This window comes from Halyomorpha halys, unplaced genomic scaffold, assembly GCF_000696795.3.
Source record: "Halyomorpha halys isolate HHAL.00 unplaced genomic scaffold, Hhal_1.1 Scaffold516.1, whole genome shotgun sequence".
NCBI classification, from domain to species: domain Eukaryota; kingdom Metazoa; phylum Arthropoda; class Insecta; order Hemiptera; family Pentatomidae; genus Halyomorpha; species Halyomorpha halys.
In genome coordinates this window covers 506,858-527,373 of record NW_027115901.1, presented here as the reverse complement: position 1 = coordinate 527,373, position 20,516 = coordinate 506,858, and the positions used below count along the sequence as shown (strand labels likewise).

The 20,516-nt window shown below is 31.5% G+C and overlaps 2 protein-coding genes across 8 annotated transcripts in view; one reads left to right on the top strand and one right to left on the bottom strand.

Annotated features, from left to right (window-relative positions):
- The window catches only part of LOC106683772 (zinc finger protein 711), an 18,515-nt gene extending 11,570 nt beyond the window's left edge, over positions 1-6,945 (top strand). For all 3 annotated transcript variants that reach the window (XM_067052903.1, XM_067052902.1, XM_067052901.1), the window contains 3 exons: positions 934-1,035; positions 4,761-5,132; positions 5,731-6,945. In XM_067052903.1, coding sequence (XP_066909004.1) covers positions 934-1,035; positions 4,761-5,132; positions 5,731-6,194 — 938 coding nt within the window. In that variant the 3' untranslated portion in view covers positions 6,195-6,945. The remainder of the gene's footprint in view (positions 1-933; positions 1,036-4,760; positions 5,133-5,730) is intronic.
- A 5,703-nt stretch (positions 6,946-12,648) lies between these two features.
- The window catches only part of LOC106683771 (zinc finger autosomal protein), a 24,617-nt gene continuing 16,749 nt past the window's right edge, over positions 12,649-20,516 (bottom strand). For all 5 annotated transcript variants that reach the window (XM_067052899.1, XM_014425448.3, XM_024360081.2 and 2 more), the window contains 2 exons: positions 17,085-17,441; positions 12,649-16,281 (listed from right to left, as the gene is read on the bottom strand). In XM_067052899.1, the coding sequence (XP_066909000.1) occupies positions 15,284-16,281; positions 17,085-17,441 (1,355 nt within the window). In that variant the 3' untranslated portion in view covers positions 12,649-15,283. The remainder of the gene's footprint in view (positions 16,282-17,084; positions 17,442-20,516) is intronic.

Here is a 20,516-nt window from a genome sequence, read left to right as displayed (position 1 = left end):
ATAATAAATTATTATATAAGCTAATAGCAAACAGTATACCCAAACTAGGATTATCTACATTAGTCAGAGAAACAAAATGACATTAATTATTTAATAAAATAAAAGAAACAAAAACTATACAAGTTATTGTGAAGATAGGTATGCCAGTTCTAAGTGTAAGGCTTTGTGTTACGTACATGAAAAGAAGTTTAAGATCCGATTGTGAGGGTACAGACAAAAATTCATACAAAAATTCATACAACTGGTTTTGGTTAATTATAGCTTAGTTTCTGCATGTATCAGATTCAGTTCTCATGATACGATTTATTATATTTATATTATATTATGAGAAAGATTTATTGTATTTAGCCATTTTGTTTACTTTATTTTTACCATAGTCTGTTTGTTCATCAAAAGATTTGATATTCCCTTTTTTGCATTTTATCCCCTAATTTTTTTTTATATTAACTCTGACTATAATTACCATTGGTAATTTGAAAAAGGTTAAATTCCTGAATCAATTTTGCAACAAAAATGTTTTCTTTATATTTGATAACTCTTGGATTTTATCGTAGCTACCACAACTGGTAACAAAGAAGAGGAGTGATTAGAGATTTATTATGGTCGGACAAATATTGAATTAATATGAACAGAATGTTTACCAGTCGAGAAATTTGCAATTATTTTAGGGGATTTTTTTTTGGTTTCCAATAAGTTGGGAACTCACAGAAAAATTTTCTATTTTTATCTGCTTAGTTTAAGGCCGAACAACAACAAACTTAGTCTTATTAGAAAACCCACTAATATCTATTCTATCTAGAATTATTGAAAGAAATTTTCTTTGTAATAATCAAAATTGAATTACGTTTCTAGGGAAATGAAAAAGTATCTAACTGTTTTATTCTGTAATTAACTATTTCTGTTTTTTGCACTGTTAAAAATATTATGTTTCAGGAGGTGGGAGTGTTGATGTGAAAGAAGAAAAGGAGATGGTTGTCTCAGGAGGTGGGAGTGTTGATGTGAAAGAAAAAAAGGAGATAGTCTTCTCTGGTGAAGGTGAGATATTTATTGTATTTAGGCAGTCTATGTTTATTTAATTTGTTTTTACCTTCATCTATTTGTCTGTTAAATCTTTCTGATATCCCTTCATTTTTTTCCCATCTTTTATTTGGCATAGAATTAAATTAAGGAATGAACATTACAACAAAAATTGTAAATCTCTATAGGTACATTACTTACAATTGTCTATTACTGTATATTATACGTAGCTGTGATACCACTAACTTATACAAGGTTTGCACAAGAACTGGATAAGGGATTATTGGAGAAAGTAAGTGTGTTTTTTTCTTCATATCCTAATTGTTCTTTCTAGTAGGTTGTTAGTCTGTTTATTTCTGTTTTGTATTTTGTCTATTTATTTTTAATGTTGTTAACTGTGTCTTAGGTGTTTATGGGGTTGGATCTACACAAATTTAAATTTTATATATTTGATTATTTGTTAATCCTCTGCATGGAACCCAGGTCTACGGGACTGGCATAGTATCAAAATTAGGCACTACAACGTGAAGCATACTTCAGTCCTCGTCACCTAGAACAGTCTTAGTTAACTCCCAACTAGTAGTAGTGGTTGCCTCAGCCCTTGTGTCCTCTTGCCTCTATCCCACTTTTCCGAAGCCTACTGGGTTTCTTGGACCGGCCTTCCAAGGTAAGTTTCTTCTCGGTCTGGTAGACTGTTATTCCTGTTTTTAAGCATTTTTTTTACCAGTTTGTTAGACCGGTATTTTATTAAATTTTGGGACGCCCTCAGAGGCCGGTATTTCTTTTAGTGTATATTATGCCATTATGTTTTTAACTAATCCTTTTAATGTCCACCTTAGTTCATAGTTATGAGTAGTGCACTGAATAATGTTCCATCTCGTACCAGGAGAACTATGGACATGGCATTAGATGATGATTCCTATGCCCCTAGTGAAGATAAAGATGAAAGGTCAGAACATTTCTCCCACAGTGAACTCTCGTATGATGAGGAGAGGAATGAACCTACAATTTCATCGTCAGGTGATGAGATTACTTGTTCCATCGTCCAAGATGATGTCTCAGCAGAAGCTTCTTGCTCTTCGCGATTTATTCATAAGGGAAAGAACTTCAAGTGGGAGTCAGAATCGACCCAACCCAGATACAGTCGTTCCTGTAAAAATATAATATCGATAAGGACATCTCAAATCAAAGGACCGGAAAAAGGCTTTCAAAATCCTTCCCCAGAAGATGTTTGGAGACTCCTGTTTACCAATGACATTCTCAACGACATAGTCAACTAGACCAACAACAAACTAAATGCCATGCGAGAAGAATTACTATTAAATGACAATTTATATCGCCCCACAGATATGAATGGGATAAAACCCCTTTTTGGATTGTTGATTCTCACTTGCATCTACAAATCAGGGAGAGAATTACTGTCTTCCCTCTTCTCTACAGGCCCCACTGGCAGCCCGATTTTCATGCAGTAATGCATACGTTTTATAACAAATATTTTGCTTCAAGAAATATAAAGAGATTCAAATTTATATCGGAATTTGGATTGTCATTAACAAAAAATATCTTTGCCGACGTTTAAAAATTGCAAATTGATCCTGGTGTGGTTAAATAATTTGATATATAAAAATTTGATACTTAATAAAAGAAAACATTTTTTTTCTTTTACAGTTCGCATTTTATTTTATTGTATAAAATAATTATTTCACTTTATTATTTTCCTATATATTCTTGATTGGTTCTTGCATTGTGTCTTCTCTTTTTTTAAATAATTCTCTACGTATTAAAAATTTTATGCTGATATGTGTTAACGTTAAAAATACTATGTAATAATGCTTTTTGCATGCTGTAGGCACAGTTCATATAAAAATATTAGTCTTATCTGTAGAGCTTAAAGAGGAAAAAACGAATGCATATATACATGTGTGTGTATAATATATTATTGTTATCATATACCATAGCAATGAAGGTTCATGGCTGAGAAATACCTTTAAAATGTGGTCGTATATGTGAAGTTCAAATTTCTTACCTGAAACAGAGAAAATATTATTAGAATAAATTTATATATTATTAGATAATATAATACATTAGTGCAATGAAGAACAACTTTTTATCATGGGGTTACTTAAGAAATAAGTATTAAATAGAAAATTTAGTTTAGGATTCACCAATAGATTTGGGTAAATGATTTCAAAAATTGTAAAGTTTGGTAATAAAAGTAGCTCTACGAGATCCCTCAAGTCATAATCTGCATATTTAGCTATCTTGGACTACTTTAACTTGGGTTTGTATTCTCTTAACACCAACCTGGCTATGTGAAGTTACTATATGAAAAATGGAAAATAAGCAAGTGACTATGTATATTAAATATGAACTAACATTTATAAGTTTATTATTAAAATAAAATTAATGAAGTCATTCTTATGTCATCTCATCATTTGACTATTCTTAACTGTACAATTTGCGAAAAAAAAAACAAACACAAAATCAACTATTTTATATAAATTGATCTCAAAGATAAGTATGTATGTTATAGATAACAAACTTGAGCGGAGATTGAAATTTTGACTGTGTACAGCTTCCTTAGTACCGAAGGAAGACGATTTTTGTAGTCATATAGAAAGTGGTTGAAAAAATAGTTTGTCCCCAGAATCGAAAATTTCCATTCGTATTTTGCGTTTTAGACAGCTGATAACAAATTTATTTTCGTATTTGTCCATCTGTCTGTAGTGAAATCCACCTGATAGCCATTACACCTATTACCGTCGATTCGATTTTGAAAAAATTTCAGGATTTTTAATTGTTATTTTGATGGTTCCTTATCAATTTTATCTCATTCAGATCCAATTATTCCGCTTTTGCATGTGATAATGTATTTTCTTTTACACACAAACATTTAAAAAATGGATTATCTCTATTTTTTTTTCAAATTTGAAATCATTCGCAAACTTATTTTTCTTAACACACCTTCATTTTAAAAATTTCTATACTTCAAAACTAAATTTCATCTGAAATCGAAAAGATTTAAGAATTAGATGGAGGTCCGATTAAAATTATTAACATGCCAGTATGATATAATATCATATACAGTACAGTTAGTACCACATTAAAGTAACATATATCGTATGTTGTATTTGTATTTTTTTTTTGGGGGGGGGGGGTCGTGATAAAAGTTGTTAGTTTACAGTCATCTCCTTCCTGCCCCAAGACTACCAGTATTCTGATAGCTTCACAAGAAAACTTTTTCAAGCTCTTTCAATTTTTTTATAATCAGTAACAGCCCAGAAACATTTGTAAAGAATTATTTTCACCAAACCTTAGATACAACTCTATCTCCCTGTTTTACAATAGAAGTATGAGGTACAAAATAAAACCTGGCTCCAGTGGACAGTGGCTCCTTCTCTTTTCATAATGGTTTTAAAGTATTAGCATGATAACTGACAAGTAACAAACCAACATTTTAGGGATTATTATCTATCCATCTTGATATTGTCTTAAAAATCACAACTTTAATATTGTAAAAAACTACAAAATATCCTTATTTTTCTATAGTTTCCATTGTGTCCTGTTACATATAACCTATAATCTATAATGATAAGATTTATCACTTATTTATATGAGAAAATGATTAAGCTAGAAAATGCTTAGATATTATTTTTTATTTTATTTTTTTAAATATTGAAAATATTTTATTTACTTCCAATGAAAAGTTTTAGTTCAGTTTTTGTATAATTTATTTATTACAGGTGCCAAGGATAGTAACTCCAAACGAGAAAAACTGCACCAATGCTCTCAGTGTGATTACAAATCTGCTAGACTTAGCAGTTTAAAAGAGCATACGAAGGCCCGTCATGCTGGTGAGAAGCCTCACCAATGTCCTCTGTGTGATTATAAATCAGCTCAACGTAGTACTTTAAAAAATCATATAATGGCCCGTCACACAGGTGAAAAGCCTTACCAATGCCCCCAGTGTGATTATAAATCTGCTCAAGTTCATCATTTGAAAAATCATATAATGGCCCGTCATACTGGTGAAAAGCCTCATCAATGTCCTCATTGCGACCATAAATCTGTTAAAAATCATGATATGAAAAACCATATAAAGGCCCGTCATCCAGGTGAGACTTTATTTAAAATATATATACTAATGAACTTACTTGGTATTGATTCTTAACCCATTTCTGCCCAATGACAGAAATAATATGATTTTTTATGTTTTCTTCTGTTCTTTCTGTTAAACTGATGTCACAAATGTACATTTGGCAATGTTATTGGGAACCCTGGTTTTTGGAACAATGCTTATATTCGCATATGAACCTACAGGCAATGATTAAATATATGTTTCTAAAAAATAATTCTGGATTTTTACACGATTTAAGAAATTTATGCAATATACTTTGAAGAAGTTTAGGTTTAGGGGTATTTTATATTCTAATGTTAATCTATCTAGACATTAATTCAAACAATTAAATTCTCATTCATATTTAAACATTATTGATGCATGAACTCATCTCTGGAAAGTAATGGGTTAAAAATCATCATAAACAAAATTTAAATACTGAAAGACAAAGCATAATATTCAATTTTAAAGTTTATTATAATTTTTGCATGTATATGTGTATATGTTTATAAAATGTGGAAATAATGAATATCTTTAATTTTCTTTAAATGGATAGTTTTATTATATTTTTGAGTATAATAATTTCTCAATTTTAGATGTCACGGATGTTAGCCCAAGAAGGGAGAAAATACATCAATGCCCTCACTGTGATTACAGATCTGTTAAACTGCTAGTATTGAAGAACCATATAATGGCCCGTCATACAGGTGAGAAGCCTTATCAGTGTCATCACTGTGACTATAAAACAGTACAAGCTGGACATTTGAAAGATCATATAATGGCCCGTCATACTGGTGAGAAGTCTCACAAATGTCCTCAGTGTGACTATAAAACAGTGCAATCTGGACATTTGAAAAAGCATATTATGGCCTGTCATACTGGTGAGAAGCCTCATCAATGTCCTCATTGTGATTATAAATCTGTTAAACCTGTAGCATTGAAGAACCATATAATGGCTCGTCATACAGGTGAGAGGCCTCATCGATGTCCTCACTGTGATTATAAAGCTGTTGTAACACAAGCATTGAAAAGACATATAATGGTCCATCATCCAGGTTAGAAGCATTATCAATATTGATTATAAAGTAGGAACTGGTGTTGGGAATACAAATCAGTATGAGCCAATAATCTGAAAATTCATCTAATGGCTCATCTTACAGGTGATAGGGAAGAGAGGGAGGTGTGTGTGTGTAGAGAGAGAGAGAGCGAGATTGTAGTGATATTTTATGTCAATAGTAAAGCTAAGCCAAATAGAAACAGTAAACAGATATTGGTAATAAGCAACAGAAGAAGACAATAAAACATTGACATTGTGAAAAATTAGAAATTTCAATAATAAAAAGAAAATATTATTATTTTGATGTATATAAGACTGTTAATTAGTGGAATAAATCATAAACAGTCACCACGGTCGTTAAAAATAATAATTTTTAAACTAAATTAATTTAAATTTTTTAAATCTAAATTGTGAAGTGAAAATTGATTAAGGAAAATGAAGGAAGAAGCTAACTCAACAGATAAGGATTTCTAATGGAACGCAATCAGTATTTAATATTTTGTAATTTTAATTTTTAATTAGATTTATTTTCTTATTTAAATTTTAAGTTATATCTATCTTATAAGAAATTATAATTCTTGTATATTAAAAAATGTTTTTGTTTATAATCAAAATAATCCTGGAATCAAAAAGCAATGAAGATAAATATTTAAGTAGAGAATAATCAATATAATTTGTTTTCATTATAATTTTATTTTTATGCTTATGTTGTTTGTTTTTTTTTCAAAATAATAAAAATTTGTGGTCAGATGTATTTTATTTTCTAAATAAACCTAATGAGTAATAAAGTTAGAATATATTATTGGTTGATCTAATAAATTGTTTAATTTTGAAATTGATTCTATCAATTCTTTTTGAATCAATAAAATGAATCTGTGTTGAACAAAATCAATCCAAAGAAGAAATACACAGCTAGTTTAATATTTGGTTATTATTACTTTTCTTTAAAATAAAAAAGGAATTAGTATTATTAAATGAATAAAATATACAATTTAAAAAAAATATATATACACAACAGTCTACAATAAAGGTTATGAAATATAAATAACATATATATTATTTATTATAAAAGGAAGATAGTCCGGGTGCTGTCAAGAAAACTCAAAAGTTATTAAACTATTTATTGTGAGCCAGCATTTTACCCCACTTTGCAGGGCTTCATCAGGGCTAAAAAAGATTCAAAAACTAAAAATAATGAAACAAAATAAGAAAATAGATAACGTGAAATAAAAGTAAACTAAGGTATGGCTAAAAAAAGATCTGAAATATGTGAACGTTTATACAGGAATGAACAAAATAAATTATAGAATATGAAAATTGGAAGAAATATTTTCCTAAAATGGGAAGAAGAAACTTAGTATAGAATTTCATTCATCTACACAGACAGCCAGGCTGCAATAGTTCTCAATAGCCCTGTCACTCATTCTGGAGTTGTTGAAGACTGCTATGCAGCACTCAACAGACCCAGGTACAAATAGAGCCAGCATTCAATACATACTGGGTCACTGCTGCATCACTGGCAACATACTGACAGACTGGCTAGGAACGGCTCTGAAACCATTCCTTTCACACTGGAGCCTGTATGTACCATTAGCCTAAGCTTTGCCAAAAACACTATAAAGGCAATGTTTACATCAGAACTTACTCATGCTATACTTCAAGTACCCTGATTGTATTTTAAAATTATAATTAAAATAGTGTGGAAAAGGGGTGGTGTTGAAAATATGAGACCTTTCTGTCCATTAATAACATGCATATATTTTCTTTTATTTCAAAATGTTAGTTCCCTGAAGGAGCAGATCGTGTTAGTGATGTTAATAAAATTTTTTTTAAATTATTTATTTCGAAGATATAAGACAGAGCATTGTGTGATCTCATGGGTAACAGAAATAATGGCTTATCTGGTGAATGACGTCTTCGCCCTTATCGTCCAGGTTCAGTTGTTGGCGAAATGGTGAAAATCATGAAATCTTCGCCTGGTGTCAGAAAGATGTTTCTATTCCTCAGAGGCTGACCAGCATGTCCTGGACTCTGGCCTACCAAGGGGCAGGCCAGGCTCTAGCTCGATGGTGCATAGGCTGGGGCGGCATTGCAGTAGCAGCGTCTTCGGGGTCTTCCAGTGTCCGCGGCTAGGGGGGCTTGAGAAAATGAGACCCCCGACCTCGACTTTATACAAATTCAAAAAAGAACTGGAAAATTCGGATTATGTAAATCCGACATACCGCCCACCTAAATTTGGCTCAGCCGGATTTACTGTTTTAAAAATGCAAAGAACTAGAGAAACAAAGACACGGGGAAGACGCAGTCTGTCTTTAAAGAAATAACCCTAAACAGGCTTCAGAGCCCGTAGAAAACAATAATAATAAAAATATTAACTTTTAAAACGATTCATGCACATATACAAATGAATTACGAAAATGTAACGAACGCGTAACGTAATATGTAATATTAATACACTAATAATATAACATAAATCAACACAATATGTAACACTATATACATACATGTATGCATATTCAAAATCTTTAGGAATTGTTCTTGGACGACGGTGGAAACGTTTAAGTTTGGAGATGCGAGAAAATTGTTTTGTCTTTCAAGGAGATTCAATACTGCCGCCCACCCTGAAAAGGCCAGGCTTATCGACAGAAGGCTCAGTTGACGATAAATGCTGAGAGCGTGTTAGTGTAGAGCGACGCGCAGGTGCGCTGGGCCACGTGAAAACAGAATGAGAACTACCCATAACGCTTCGGTGAATATGGGAGGTGTGAGGATGAGTCGGAACAATTGTTCTCCGCTTGCGATGGCGTGGGCGCATTTGATTAACTGGGCCAAGTTTGTCGGGTTTTCGAATGAAATTGGTCCGACTTGGAGCGGTTGCATCTTCCTACGGGATCAGCAAATACGTGAGGAGCTAGAGGCCGATGAACGAAGCACTATCCTAGTATGTCCCCATAACGACTTTACCGAGTACTGTGGGCAGGAGGTATAGGTGAGCATCCCCGAAGGCCTTGGTGGGAGCACCAGTAACTAGGCGGGGGTATAGGTCAACGCCGGCGAGTAAATCGATGGGCCCGGGAACATCGAAGGAAGGGTCGGCCAAAACGTGTTGCAACAAATCGGTGATAACACTTGAAAGAACCGGACGTCTCGGCATATCGGAGGTGATCCATTTGACAATTAGCGCGCGGGTCTTAAGGTTCGTTGTATCGTCTAAAAGGGACCGAAACCTGAACGACATCCTTGATATTGGCGACTTGAGTACCTCCTAAGCCGCCGATTCTTCCGCCAGAATCGAGCAGTAAATGTGCGGACGCGGAACGCTTGGACCCGTGCAATACGGCACACGCAGTGCTCATCACTGCTTCCGAACAACAATCATGAGGCCCGGACGTGACACGAGTATGACCCACGAAATGCGCGAACTTCGACGAAGTGATGGCGGCGGGGAAACCCGATCGGCTCTCTACATGCAGCAAGCTGTGGTTTGACGCCACAAAATGTGCGTGGTGACTCGACCTCAGGCAGTTCCGGCACAGACCGGATGACTTGATGAAGTCGTTACGCTCCTGAGGAGTCAAGGCCAAAGAGCGGAAGTCCGCAACTAGCAACGGGGGCAATGCTCTTTTCAGGGAGAGACGGATTTCCCGGGCGAAGAAGTGCCAGGTGATTGATGACACCCGGATCTATTCGATTTCCCAGGAGACGTGCGCCTAGGTGGCGACCCGGATGGGTCCGGAGAAACGCTGGAGTTCGGACCACTTTTGCAGGTGAGCAAGGAAACTCCGCCCTTTCCTCATAGACGTGGGATATTTATGATTCAAGACCCTTTGCAGGGATCTTGACTCTGCTTGTGCATCATTCCCCTTTATGCAATCACAAGTGCATAGACCTCAACGTGATCTACAGGTTAGTCTGGTTTTAATTTATTATTATTATTAATATTAAACTCAGAGGTAACATGCACGCTAAAAATTTAATTTACGACCTTTTACAATGGAGCAGAAAGAAACTATATTCAATCGTAATTGAAAACATCGTCTCTGAACTTTCGGAACGGATGGTATTCTCTTCAGGACCTATCTCATCTCTGACCCATCGGAGTTCGTCCAGCAGTAATTTATTTTATATTTATCAATTTTGTAAATTGTGTTTATTCTATCATTTCATTTTATTTTGATTTACTTTATGTTTTCTATTGTTATCTCAGTAAAACAAATGTTTATATTCCGAGCCACCTTGTTCTGTTTTTTGTTCTTTTTAAAGCTTTTCATCAGAAAGACATTTGACCAATTTGAGGTTGTTTTTACACCGCGGCTATATATAAGCAGAAAATTAATAATAATCAAAAATGGGTTTCGAATAAGAATGTTGATTAAAATTGCGTCAAATTCATTTTTCATCACCTCTTTTCTCACGCTAAAGGGGGTCGCATAACTATATTCTCGACTTAAATGCCACTATCTGTAAAATCGTTCATTTAATAGCAAATATGAACTGAATATAATCCAATATTTTGGTTCATAATCATGAGAGATGGTTGACCATGGATGACATTCCAGGAGAGGATGGTTGGGGGATATGGTCAAAATGAAACACAAATAAGTTTAATTAACTTATTTAATCGTACTAACGTTTCGGCCAGAATTTCTAGCCTTCCTCAGGGCTAAGAACAGAACAAGATAACAACCAATAAATACAGAAAATATAAACAGAATGACATAAAGTAAATAATTGTACAGAATGGAATTAAGATGGAAATGGATTTATTTTATTTCCTTAAGTGTTATTTTACCTACTTATTCAATTACCTATGTATATATTTTATTTTGCACTTCTTTCATCACTTTATTTTATTAATTCCATTCTGTACAATTATAAACTTTATGTCATTCTGTTTATATTATATGTATTCATTGGTTGTTATCTTGTTCTGTTCTTAGCCGTGAACAGAACAAGATACTGACTGCACTCTCCAACTATCTTCTCTTCCTACAATATTTTGGTTCATCAACAATGAAAATTCATTATGTTGTCCTGGAGAAATTTGTTTTTTGGCCTCTGTTCTATTCAAACTGACACTTCTAAAAAGTTGAGAATGGATATAAAATTTGATAAACTAAATTTTTCAGTAATTTTTTTATAAACAGTTAATCAAAAATTTTTAATAAATACATATTATAATTTAATAAATATTATAAATTAATAAAAAAAATAATAAAATTTTTAAAAAAAAGAAAAGGCCCTTATTCACATTGAAATAAGTCTGAACAGAACAAGAAAAGAAGCAGGAATTTCTCAAAAATGTCTTTATGGATTTAACGTATAACAATTATAGAGGTATTTTAATTACCATGAAAATAGTGCTCATATTTAAATGTATATAATTTAAGTAAAAAGAAACAATAATTTAGGATCATACATAACACTAATAATTATTGTTCAATTCAAGTTGTTTATTTTTATGTTCAGAATTAAATTTTATTTATTATTGTTCTGGAAATAGGAGTTGTAGTAAATGATATTTCCTATAATTTAGTTCATCAACAATGAAAATTTATTACATCCTTCTTGAGAAATACCTGCATTGGTCTCTGTTACATTCCAATAGACACATTTTAATGTCAGGGATCTCTGCTATCTCAAATCCTTTTCACAGTATATAACATATATATATTCTTCAAATCAGGTATTCAGTAGACTAACTTTCACACAACTTCTACTTTTCACTCACTTAAGATACCTAACAAATTACTTTATTAACTCAAAACTTAGAAGTAAACAATGACATGAAGTTTTGGAAGAAAAGATTATAAAACAAGTTGCTAAGATCCCCTAGAAGCTCTTATGCATTTAACATGACTTTAAATAGGGCTGCTCACAATCCTATACTAATGTTGATCATTCTACCTGATACACCCACGCCCACTAAATGGTTAAATATAAAAAAATTAACATAATACTAACCTTTTTCCTCTTTACCTTTCTTTTTTTCCCAATATTAATGAAACATTTGAATCTCATTATGTCTCTTTTTCTATTTTTTTTTTTTTTTTTTTTTGGCTCAAATCAAATCATAACTTTTGTTGTTCTTTGATTGCTTTTGAGCATTGAGCCAAGATAGCAGAATTGTTGATTTATGAATAAAATAAATAATTTGTATGGTGTTATCAATTTTATTTAAAATGCTTTTTGTTGGATTGTATTTCTAAATCAATAATTTAATGTTTGTATTATTCTTTGCATCCTTACAGTTGTGTAAAGAAATTTTTTTTCTAGTAGTCAGCTAAAGGTTGTTCCAATTCTCAGAAATTGTCATATATAGAAGTATAACACTTAAAAAAACTTATCATCATTTTTCTTATGATAATTCTCAAATCTGCAAAAATTCTAAACAAGAAAATGCAGAATTGTGCAAAAATTCAGGTAGACTTACTGACTTTCTAATATAAAATGTAGGTTCATAAAAACATAAGTACATTACTATATTTATTGTCATTTTAACATTAAATTATTTCACTTACATTCTTCAGTGACCAATATATAATACTGTTTAGTTAATTTATTTTTACATTTATACTTGAAAAACAACATAAAGATACTTTACAACTTAAAGAAATCACATGAACAAGTAGGGAAAGGAGATACCATAGGATTTGGGAGAGAGAGAATATACTCCCTCTCTCCCTCGTTCAAGGTGGAGAAGGCATCTATAATCTATTCTATTCTTGGTGAATCAAATAGGTTTGTGCTATCTTTCTTGCATTGTTGTATTTGTTGCTGTTGTTATTGTGGTAAAATATAAACAAAAACATGTGGAAAAATAGTTGAAATCAATAAAAAATAATATTGTATACAAAAGTAAATAATATATAATAAAATAGATCTTATTCACAGAAAAGTTTTCCAATTCTGAAGTAGAGGGATAGAAATACAGGACAAAAAGTATTGTACATTTAAATGCTCCTTAACATGGCTATTGAAAGATTTTAATATATTTAAAAACAAAGGACCAACAGAGTTTAATATAAAATTCTACAAATACAAATTAGGTTAACACACCAGTACAGAACATCTAGAAAACTGAGGAATACCTGTTATCAACTATTTCTCCATTTGCTATGATTTTTCTTTGTCATATTTCTGGTTTATAAAACACTTCAAGTTTTACCAAAATTGAAGGCACAGAAGTCTTTTTTTAACTAAAAACAAACACAACTATACCAAAAAGACATCCTATTTGAGTATATCAGCCCAGCGTTTGTATCTAACTCAAACTCAACAATATTATTATTTACACTGCTGGAAGTATTGTATTGAAATGTAGGAGGGAGGGGAGAAATAAATAAAATAATTTTGTTTAAAAATTTTTGAAATTAATAATTGGAATATTATTTTGTTTAATGTTACAAGAGTCCACAATACAGGTTATAAAATTTAAATTTTATATGTATTTATACATATATACACATAAATTGTGGTATTATTTTCATATTATATTATTCTTCAGTACATATAAATTTTACTATTTGTACAAGAGCCCAAGAGAAGGGAAGATAAAAGTCTTAACTACCAACACTAGAAAACCTAAGAAAACTTAATAGATGTTTGGACAAAATTTGATGTGCAAAATTCAAATTCGTATGTCAATATCATAAAAACTAATACCCCTATGAAGATACGTGTCCTAAACTACTTCATAGTAAGTTAGATTACTTTTATTTTGAGTGGTGGTAGACATCTGTACTTCTTATGGTTCCAGAGATATATTTTTTCATAAATCAAAAATTTTGTCCGAACAACTAGAAATCAACATTTTGTAAATTTATTTTGTCGAATATCACGCAAACTACTACTCCTACAAAGATAAACAACATAAAATACATTAATTTGAGTGCCATTTGACATCTGTATGTCTAACGGTTTTTGAAAGATTTCTCAAATAAATACACTGATTTTTCAAATGTTCTTTTTTTAAAAGCTATATGTCGGGAACTATTGAACGTAAATAGCTCTATTAGGGCTATTTGCTAATATTGCAGCAAATTTACTCTACTTTAAATTATGTTCTCTCAGGTTTTCTAGTGTTGTTGGTAGTTTCAATGATATAGAGCTCTGAATGAAAAAAAAAAATTTTTAACTTAACACCCACCATTTTTTTATAACCCCTACCTATACTTGGCAGACTAATAAATTTTGACTGGTAATTATACATAGTTTTCATTAAAGTAATCAAAACTTGGGGTGAAATAATTGATTTTTTTTTTAAACCAGCACTTGTACTATATTATTAGCTTTTTTTGTTTTGTACTTTAAATTAAAAATACTTCAAGTATTTTATTTGTATAAAAAACATAACACAACAAAAATTATTTAACACATGAAGCTAGAAATTTCAACATGAATGAACTAAATAAAATTTCTTATTTTAAATTCTTTCCTATATAAAAATTATTAAGTTTTGTTGTTTATTTTCTTCTTTTTTTTTTTTAATTATTCCAGGTAAAATTTTGATATATTAAGAGAACATATTGCTTTTAACAAGGGAACAATTTATAATATAAACAAATTACTTTTTTCTATATGTAAAAACTCAAATTTAAAGAACATTGAAAACTGTATGCATTACATAAAATATCATTCATACTTTTTTCAGCATTCCAGTTTTTTCTTCATATTTTGAACCTACTTCATTCTTAGTTTTTCTCATTTCAAAACCAATACCAATTACTTTGGAAAGTATTCTACTTCACTTTGAACAATTTTTTAAAATGACTTTCAGAGAACACTTCAGGTCTATCTAAACTCTACAAGAAACGAGCAGAGAATATAAACTTCTCCAACTTAAGCAGAGTCCAAACTTACTACCCCAATGATCCATCCAATACGTTCAAACTTACTACCGCAATGATCCCTCCAATACCTGCTTCTCCAACTTAGGCAAAGTTCAAACTTACTACCACAATGATCCCTCCCTGATATGTAACATATTTAAAACACTGAGGACATTGGTAACATTTCTCCTCAGTATGATGGGCCAATATATGGTGTTTAAACTCCTGAAATCTAGCAGATTTCAAATTACACAGAGGACACTAATGAGGCTTCTCACTAGCATGATGGGACATTATATGCTTCTTCATATTATCAGTTCGGGCTGCTTTGTAGTCACAGTGAGGACACTGATGAGGCTTCTCACCTGTATGATGGACCATTATATGTCTTTTCAAGAACTGAGATGTAACAGATTTAAAATCACAGTGAGTACACTGATAAGGCTTTTCACCTGTATGATGGGCCATTATATGTCTTTTCAACTCCCGAGATGTGACAGATTTAAATTCACATTGAGGACATTTATGAGGCTTCTCACCAGTATGACGGGCCATTACATGATTTTTTAAATCTTGAGATGCAACAGATTTAAAATCACAGTAAGGACATTGATGAGGCTTCTCACCTGTATGACGGGCCATTATATGCCTTTTCATACACCTAGTTTCTGCTGTTTTATAGTCACATTGAGGACATTCATGAGGCTTCACACCTGTATGACGAACCATTATATGCCTTTTTAACAACTGAGATGTAACAGATTTATAATCACAGTGAGGACATTGATGACACTTGTCACCTTTATGACGGACTATTATATGTCTTTTTAACTCTTGAGATGCAACAGATTTATAGTCACAGTGCGGACATTGATGAGGCTTCTCACCTGTATGGCGGGCCATTATATGGTTCTTTAATGCTAAAAGTTTAACAGATTTATAATCACAGTGAGGACAATGATGAGACTTATCACCTGTATGACGGGCCATTATATGTCTTTTCAAGTCTTGAGATGTAACGGATTTATAATCACAATGAGAACAAGGATGGGGCTTCTCACCTGTATGACGTGCCATTATATGTCTTTTTAACTCGTGAGGGGTAACAGATTTATAATCACAGTCAGGACATTGATGAGGCTTCTCACCTGTATGACGGGCCATGATATGGTTCTTCAATGCTAGAAGTTTGACAGATCTATAATCACAATGAAGACATTGATGTAACTTTTCCCTTCTCTGGCAAATATCCGTGATATCTATAATCAATAATTATACTCAACAATAAAACCAAACTATTCATTCAATGAAATTCAATATTTTCATTATTTCTATACTTATTTAAAACTTATGCATGCTAAACATTACAATAAAATTTAAAATTAATTAAACAAATTGAATATTATAGTAAATTCAGGATATTTTGCTTACTTTCAGTACTGAATTGTGATTATGATGATTTCTAACCCATTTCTTCCCCGAGATTAGGTTTACACATCAATAATGTTAATACTTCTTTTGTATCATTAACTTCAGAATTTTCTGTTTAAATTAATGTTAATAGTTTTACATCACAATAAAAAAAAATTCAAAGATAGTTCAATGACTGTTTAAGCAACATTTATTTTTTTTTAAAGAAACATTACCAGTACTAAAATAATGAATGTATGTAAAATTATATTATAATATACACTAGTCTATAAAATGTCCAAGATATTTCAATGATTGTTTTAAGTAACTTTTTTAAAAGAAATATATCTAGAACAAAAATGCCCCTACATTTAGATTGCTTCAAAATATATTATGAAAAATAAATTCAGTAATTTTTTATTAGTTATGTTTATTTATTGTATATATTTTTAAAATCATGTAAACTGAATCGTTACCTGCCCATTTGTTCAGATGGGAATACAAGTATCATTCCAAAAAATAGGATTACCAATGGGCAATAATCTTTAAATTTTCCAAACGTACATTTTTTACATCAATTAACAGTAAGGACAGAAAAATTAACATTATTTCTACTGCAAGGTTATAAATATATTTCCAATACAATTCTCACCTTTATGACGGACCATAATATGATTTTCTAAATCATGTAGTGTAACAGATTTATTGTTGCAATGAGGACACTGATGAGGCTCCTCACCAGTATGATGGGCCATTACATGATTTTTCAAACTACGACGTCTAGCAGATTTATAATCACACTGAGAACATTGATAAGGCTTCTCATGGGTATGACGGGCCATTATATGATCTTTCATATCTCCAGTTTTTACCGTTTTATAGTCACAGTGAGGACATTGTTGAGATTTCTCATGATGATGTGTCATTATACAATTTTTTGAATTATTAGGTTGAGCTGATTTATTCTCTTCTATAATAATTTCTTGTCTATAATAACCATCCTTAGTACCTTTAAGAAATAAATTATCATATTAAAAAATAAACTAAAATTATTAATTTTAAATAAATTCAATATTTTAAAATTATTACCCACCCCCCCAAAAATATAGATAATATACAAGAATTTTCCAGCTTACAATTTTTTACATATAAATTAGTGATATACCTAATTATCACATTGAGGTGTGGTAACATCATCACAGATTAAACTACAATTTCTGATATCTTGGGTAAAGTCAGTAACAATCCGTTGCACCAGGAAAGTTCACCTTCAAACCTGGTGCTAAACTTTACCAGCCAATAATAGCCAGTAAAACTGAAATTTAGAGTAAATTTAAATTGAAGTAGTTAACCATACAAAGAACCTTCCATAATTCCAGTTGGATCTGTTATCTAGTGAAGGTGTATTCACATATCACGTATCATCTACCTATAATTCCATTTCTTTCCAAATTCAATAAAATGGATTTGACAGACAAAGTAGACTTCAAATAATTAGTTGCTCAGGCAATAATGAAAAGTATTCCGTCCTCGATCAAATCATTTTTTAGTGGTCGGATGAAGAATTTTTTCATCGATTTCCACTGTCAAAAGTGATTGTTGAATCAATTTTAAATTTAATTAGACCGAAAATTTTGGATGTAAATGAAAATTACTAGTATCTAGCCAAAATACATCTAATCAAATGATAAATTTTAAAGATTAATAAACAGAAGTAAACTATAATAATTAAAAATAAAAATGGAAGTATGTAAATACATACGATGTACATCTTACACGCATTATCTATTTAAATACAATTATTCAAAGACTTCCTTCAATATATCAAACCAATCATAAAACTTTTTTTAAGGCTAAATGTAATGATTTTTAGTAAGTATTTTTTTCAAGAGATGGCTGCACTTTCGGAGCAAATTTCCTATTCTTCTCATTAGAATACAGAATAATTAATTTTCCATCTGTAAATGGATTTACCATCTAGAACTCCATAGAAGTTACTAAAATTGATTCATTAATTTTTGTTATAATTATTTTGGGATTTAAAAAATTTATCTTTGTTATTATTTGTAAATCAAAAAAAGTAAGCTTATAGGCACTTGACCACAAGCAAATAAAACAAGTCTGCGCAAACAGATTCATTTTTGGTAGCATAGGATGATTGTAAAGAGAAAAATATTATTTAGGATTAAAGCCGCGAGATTTGTAATTGCAAGACCAGAGGAAGTGGCAGCTTACCCCCACTTCTCTAGACGTTGATGCTACGAGAGCGGCAAAGTTTGTCAGCTTGATCTATACTTTTCCACACACTTTTGATATTTTTTATTTTTTCACTAATGCCAAAGTGGAAATCTGAAATGATAATACAACATTTTTAAAATTAAAATAATTTGTAGAAATAAGTTGTATTGAAAAATTGTTTGATAGATGAGAAGACAGTCGACCGTGGATAATATTTATGAGAAGAAGATAGTTGGAGGTGCGGTCAGAGAATAACACAAATAAGTTAAAAAGCTTATTTACTAGTGCGAATGTTTCGACCAGAATTTATAGCTTAAGAAAAAATAACAAGATAACAACTAGTGAATAAAGGATATATAGAATGATTAAAGTAAATAACTGTATAGAATGAACATAGATAAAAATAATATAAAGAAAGAAGTGAGGAATAAAAGGTATATATAGGTAATTGAGTATGTGAGTAACTCAATAACATAATTAACATAGTAATAAAAATAACATAATTAATAAAATAAAAATGTAAAGTTATATAATGCAAAGAAACTTTGAAATATGAATAATTTAATTTAATAATAATAATTTAAAAATGGAAAGAAAATATTGAACTAATGTAATATGTAAGTAAAAAAAAAGAAGCATAAAGAAAAAATACAAAGTTAGTAAGGCAAAGAAGTAATTAGAAAATAATAATAATACTTTGTATGGAGTGTGTATTGAAAAATAAACGATAAAAGGAGAGATCAATAATGAACATTACAGTAACATAAGAAACACACTAAAATCTAGTTTTGTCGGGTTCACTAATGTCTAACGATTTCATTAATCTGGGATTTAATAATTCAGGAGGAATGACTTACATGTATCAAAAAAAGAAATATGTCTCCTATCTCTCTAGGAAGTCTGGTGAGTCAATTCTTTTAAAATTTTTTGAGGTTTATTACTTCCATTATTTGCAATAAATTATTATTTATTTATTCATTAACAATTGTACAACGTTTCGGGACCACTGTCCCATATTCATGCACTATAAAAACCTCATGATTTCATATGGGAAATCATGTCCACCATTTGTGCATCTTCACTTCTCTCTGGCACAGCTATCTCTCTCAGAGATATATGAATCATTCTTCATTCTTCCCATATGAAATCATGAGGTTTTTATAGTGCATGAATATGGGACAGTGGTCCCGAAACGTTGTACAATTGTTAATGAATAAATAAATAATAATTTATTGCAAATGATGGAAGTAATAAACCTCAAAAAATTTTAAAAGGTATATGGACGAAAGCGAGCCAATAGAAGTCAATGCCCAACATGTTCAGAAGATAAGCCTTTGGCAGGAACTGAGCGGATTGTGAAGTGAGTCGGCGGAAGTTTCAGGAGTAACAGAAACTGAAGACAAAGTGGATGAACAAAGGAATAGTCATGAGCAAAGGAGTCGAGAAAGCATGTGGAGGCAAGGACCAAGAGGAAGAAACACACGTGAGATCTGAGGAGGATGTAAGCAGATAGGCGACCGTACATTGACAAACTATCACGTGAAAGGAGAGCAGGGCGGTCTGCCTATTATCCGATTATCCGAGTGAATGGAGGAATAAGTTGTCTGGTGGACAATAGCAGTTCAAACACCATTTCTTGTAGAGAAGTACCAATTAGCGGCGAGGGGAAGACACTCCAAGTAAACGTTTGCAAATGTAAATTACTCACTCTGGGTGGACCATGCAGTGTAGAAGATAGAATAGAGATAGGACTGGGTAAGTGGGGGTGTCGGATTTAAGTAATCCGATTTTCTCGGTTAATTTTTGGATTTATATAAAGTCGGGGTCGGGGGTCTCATTTTCTGAT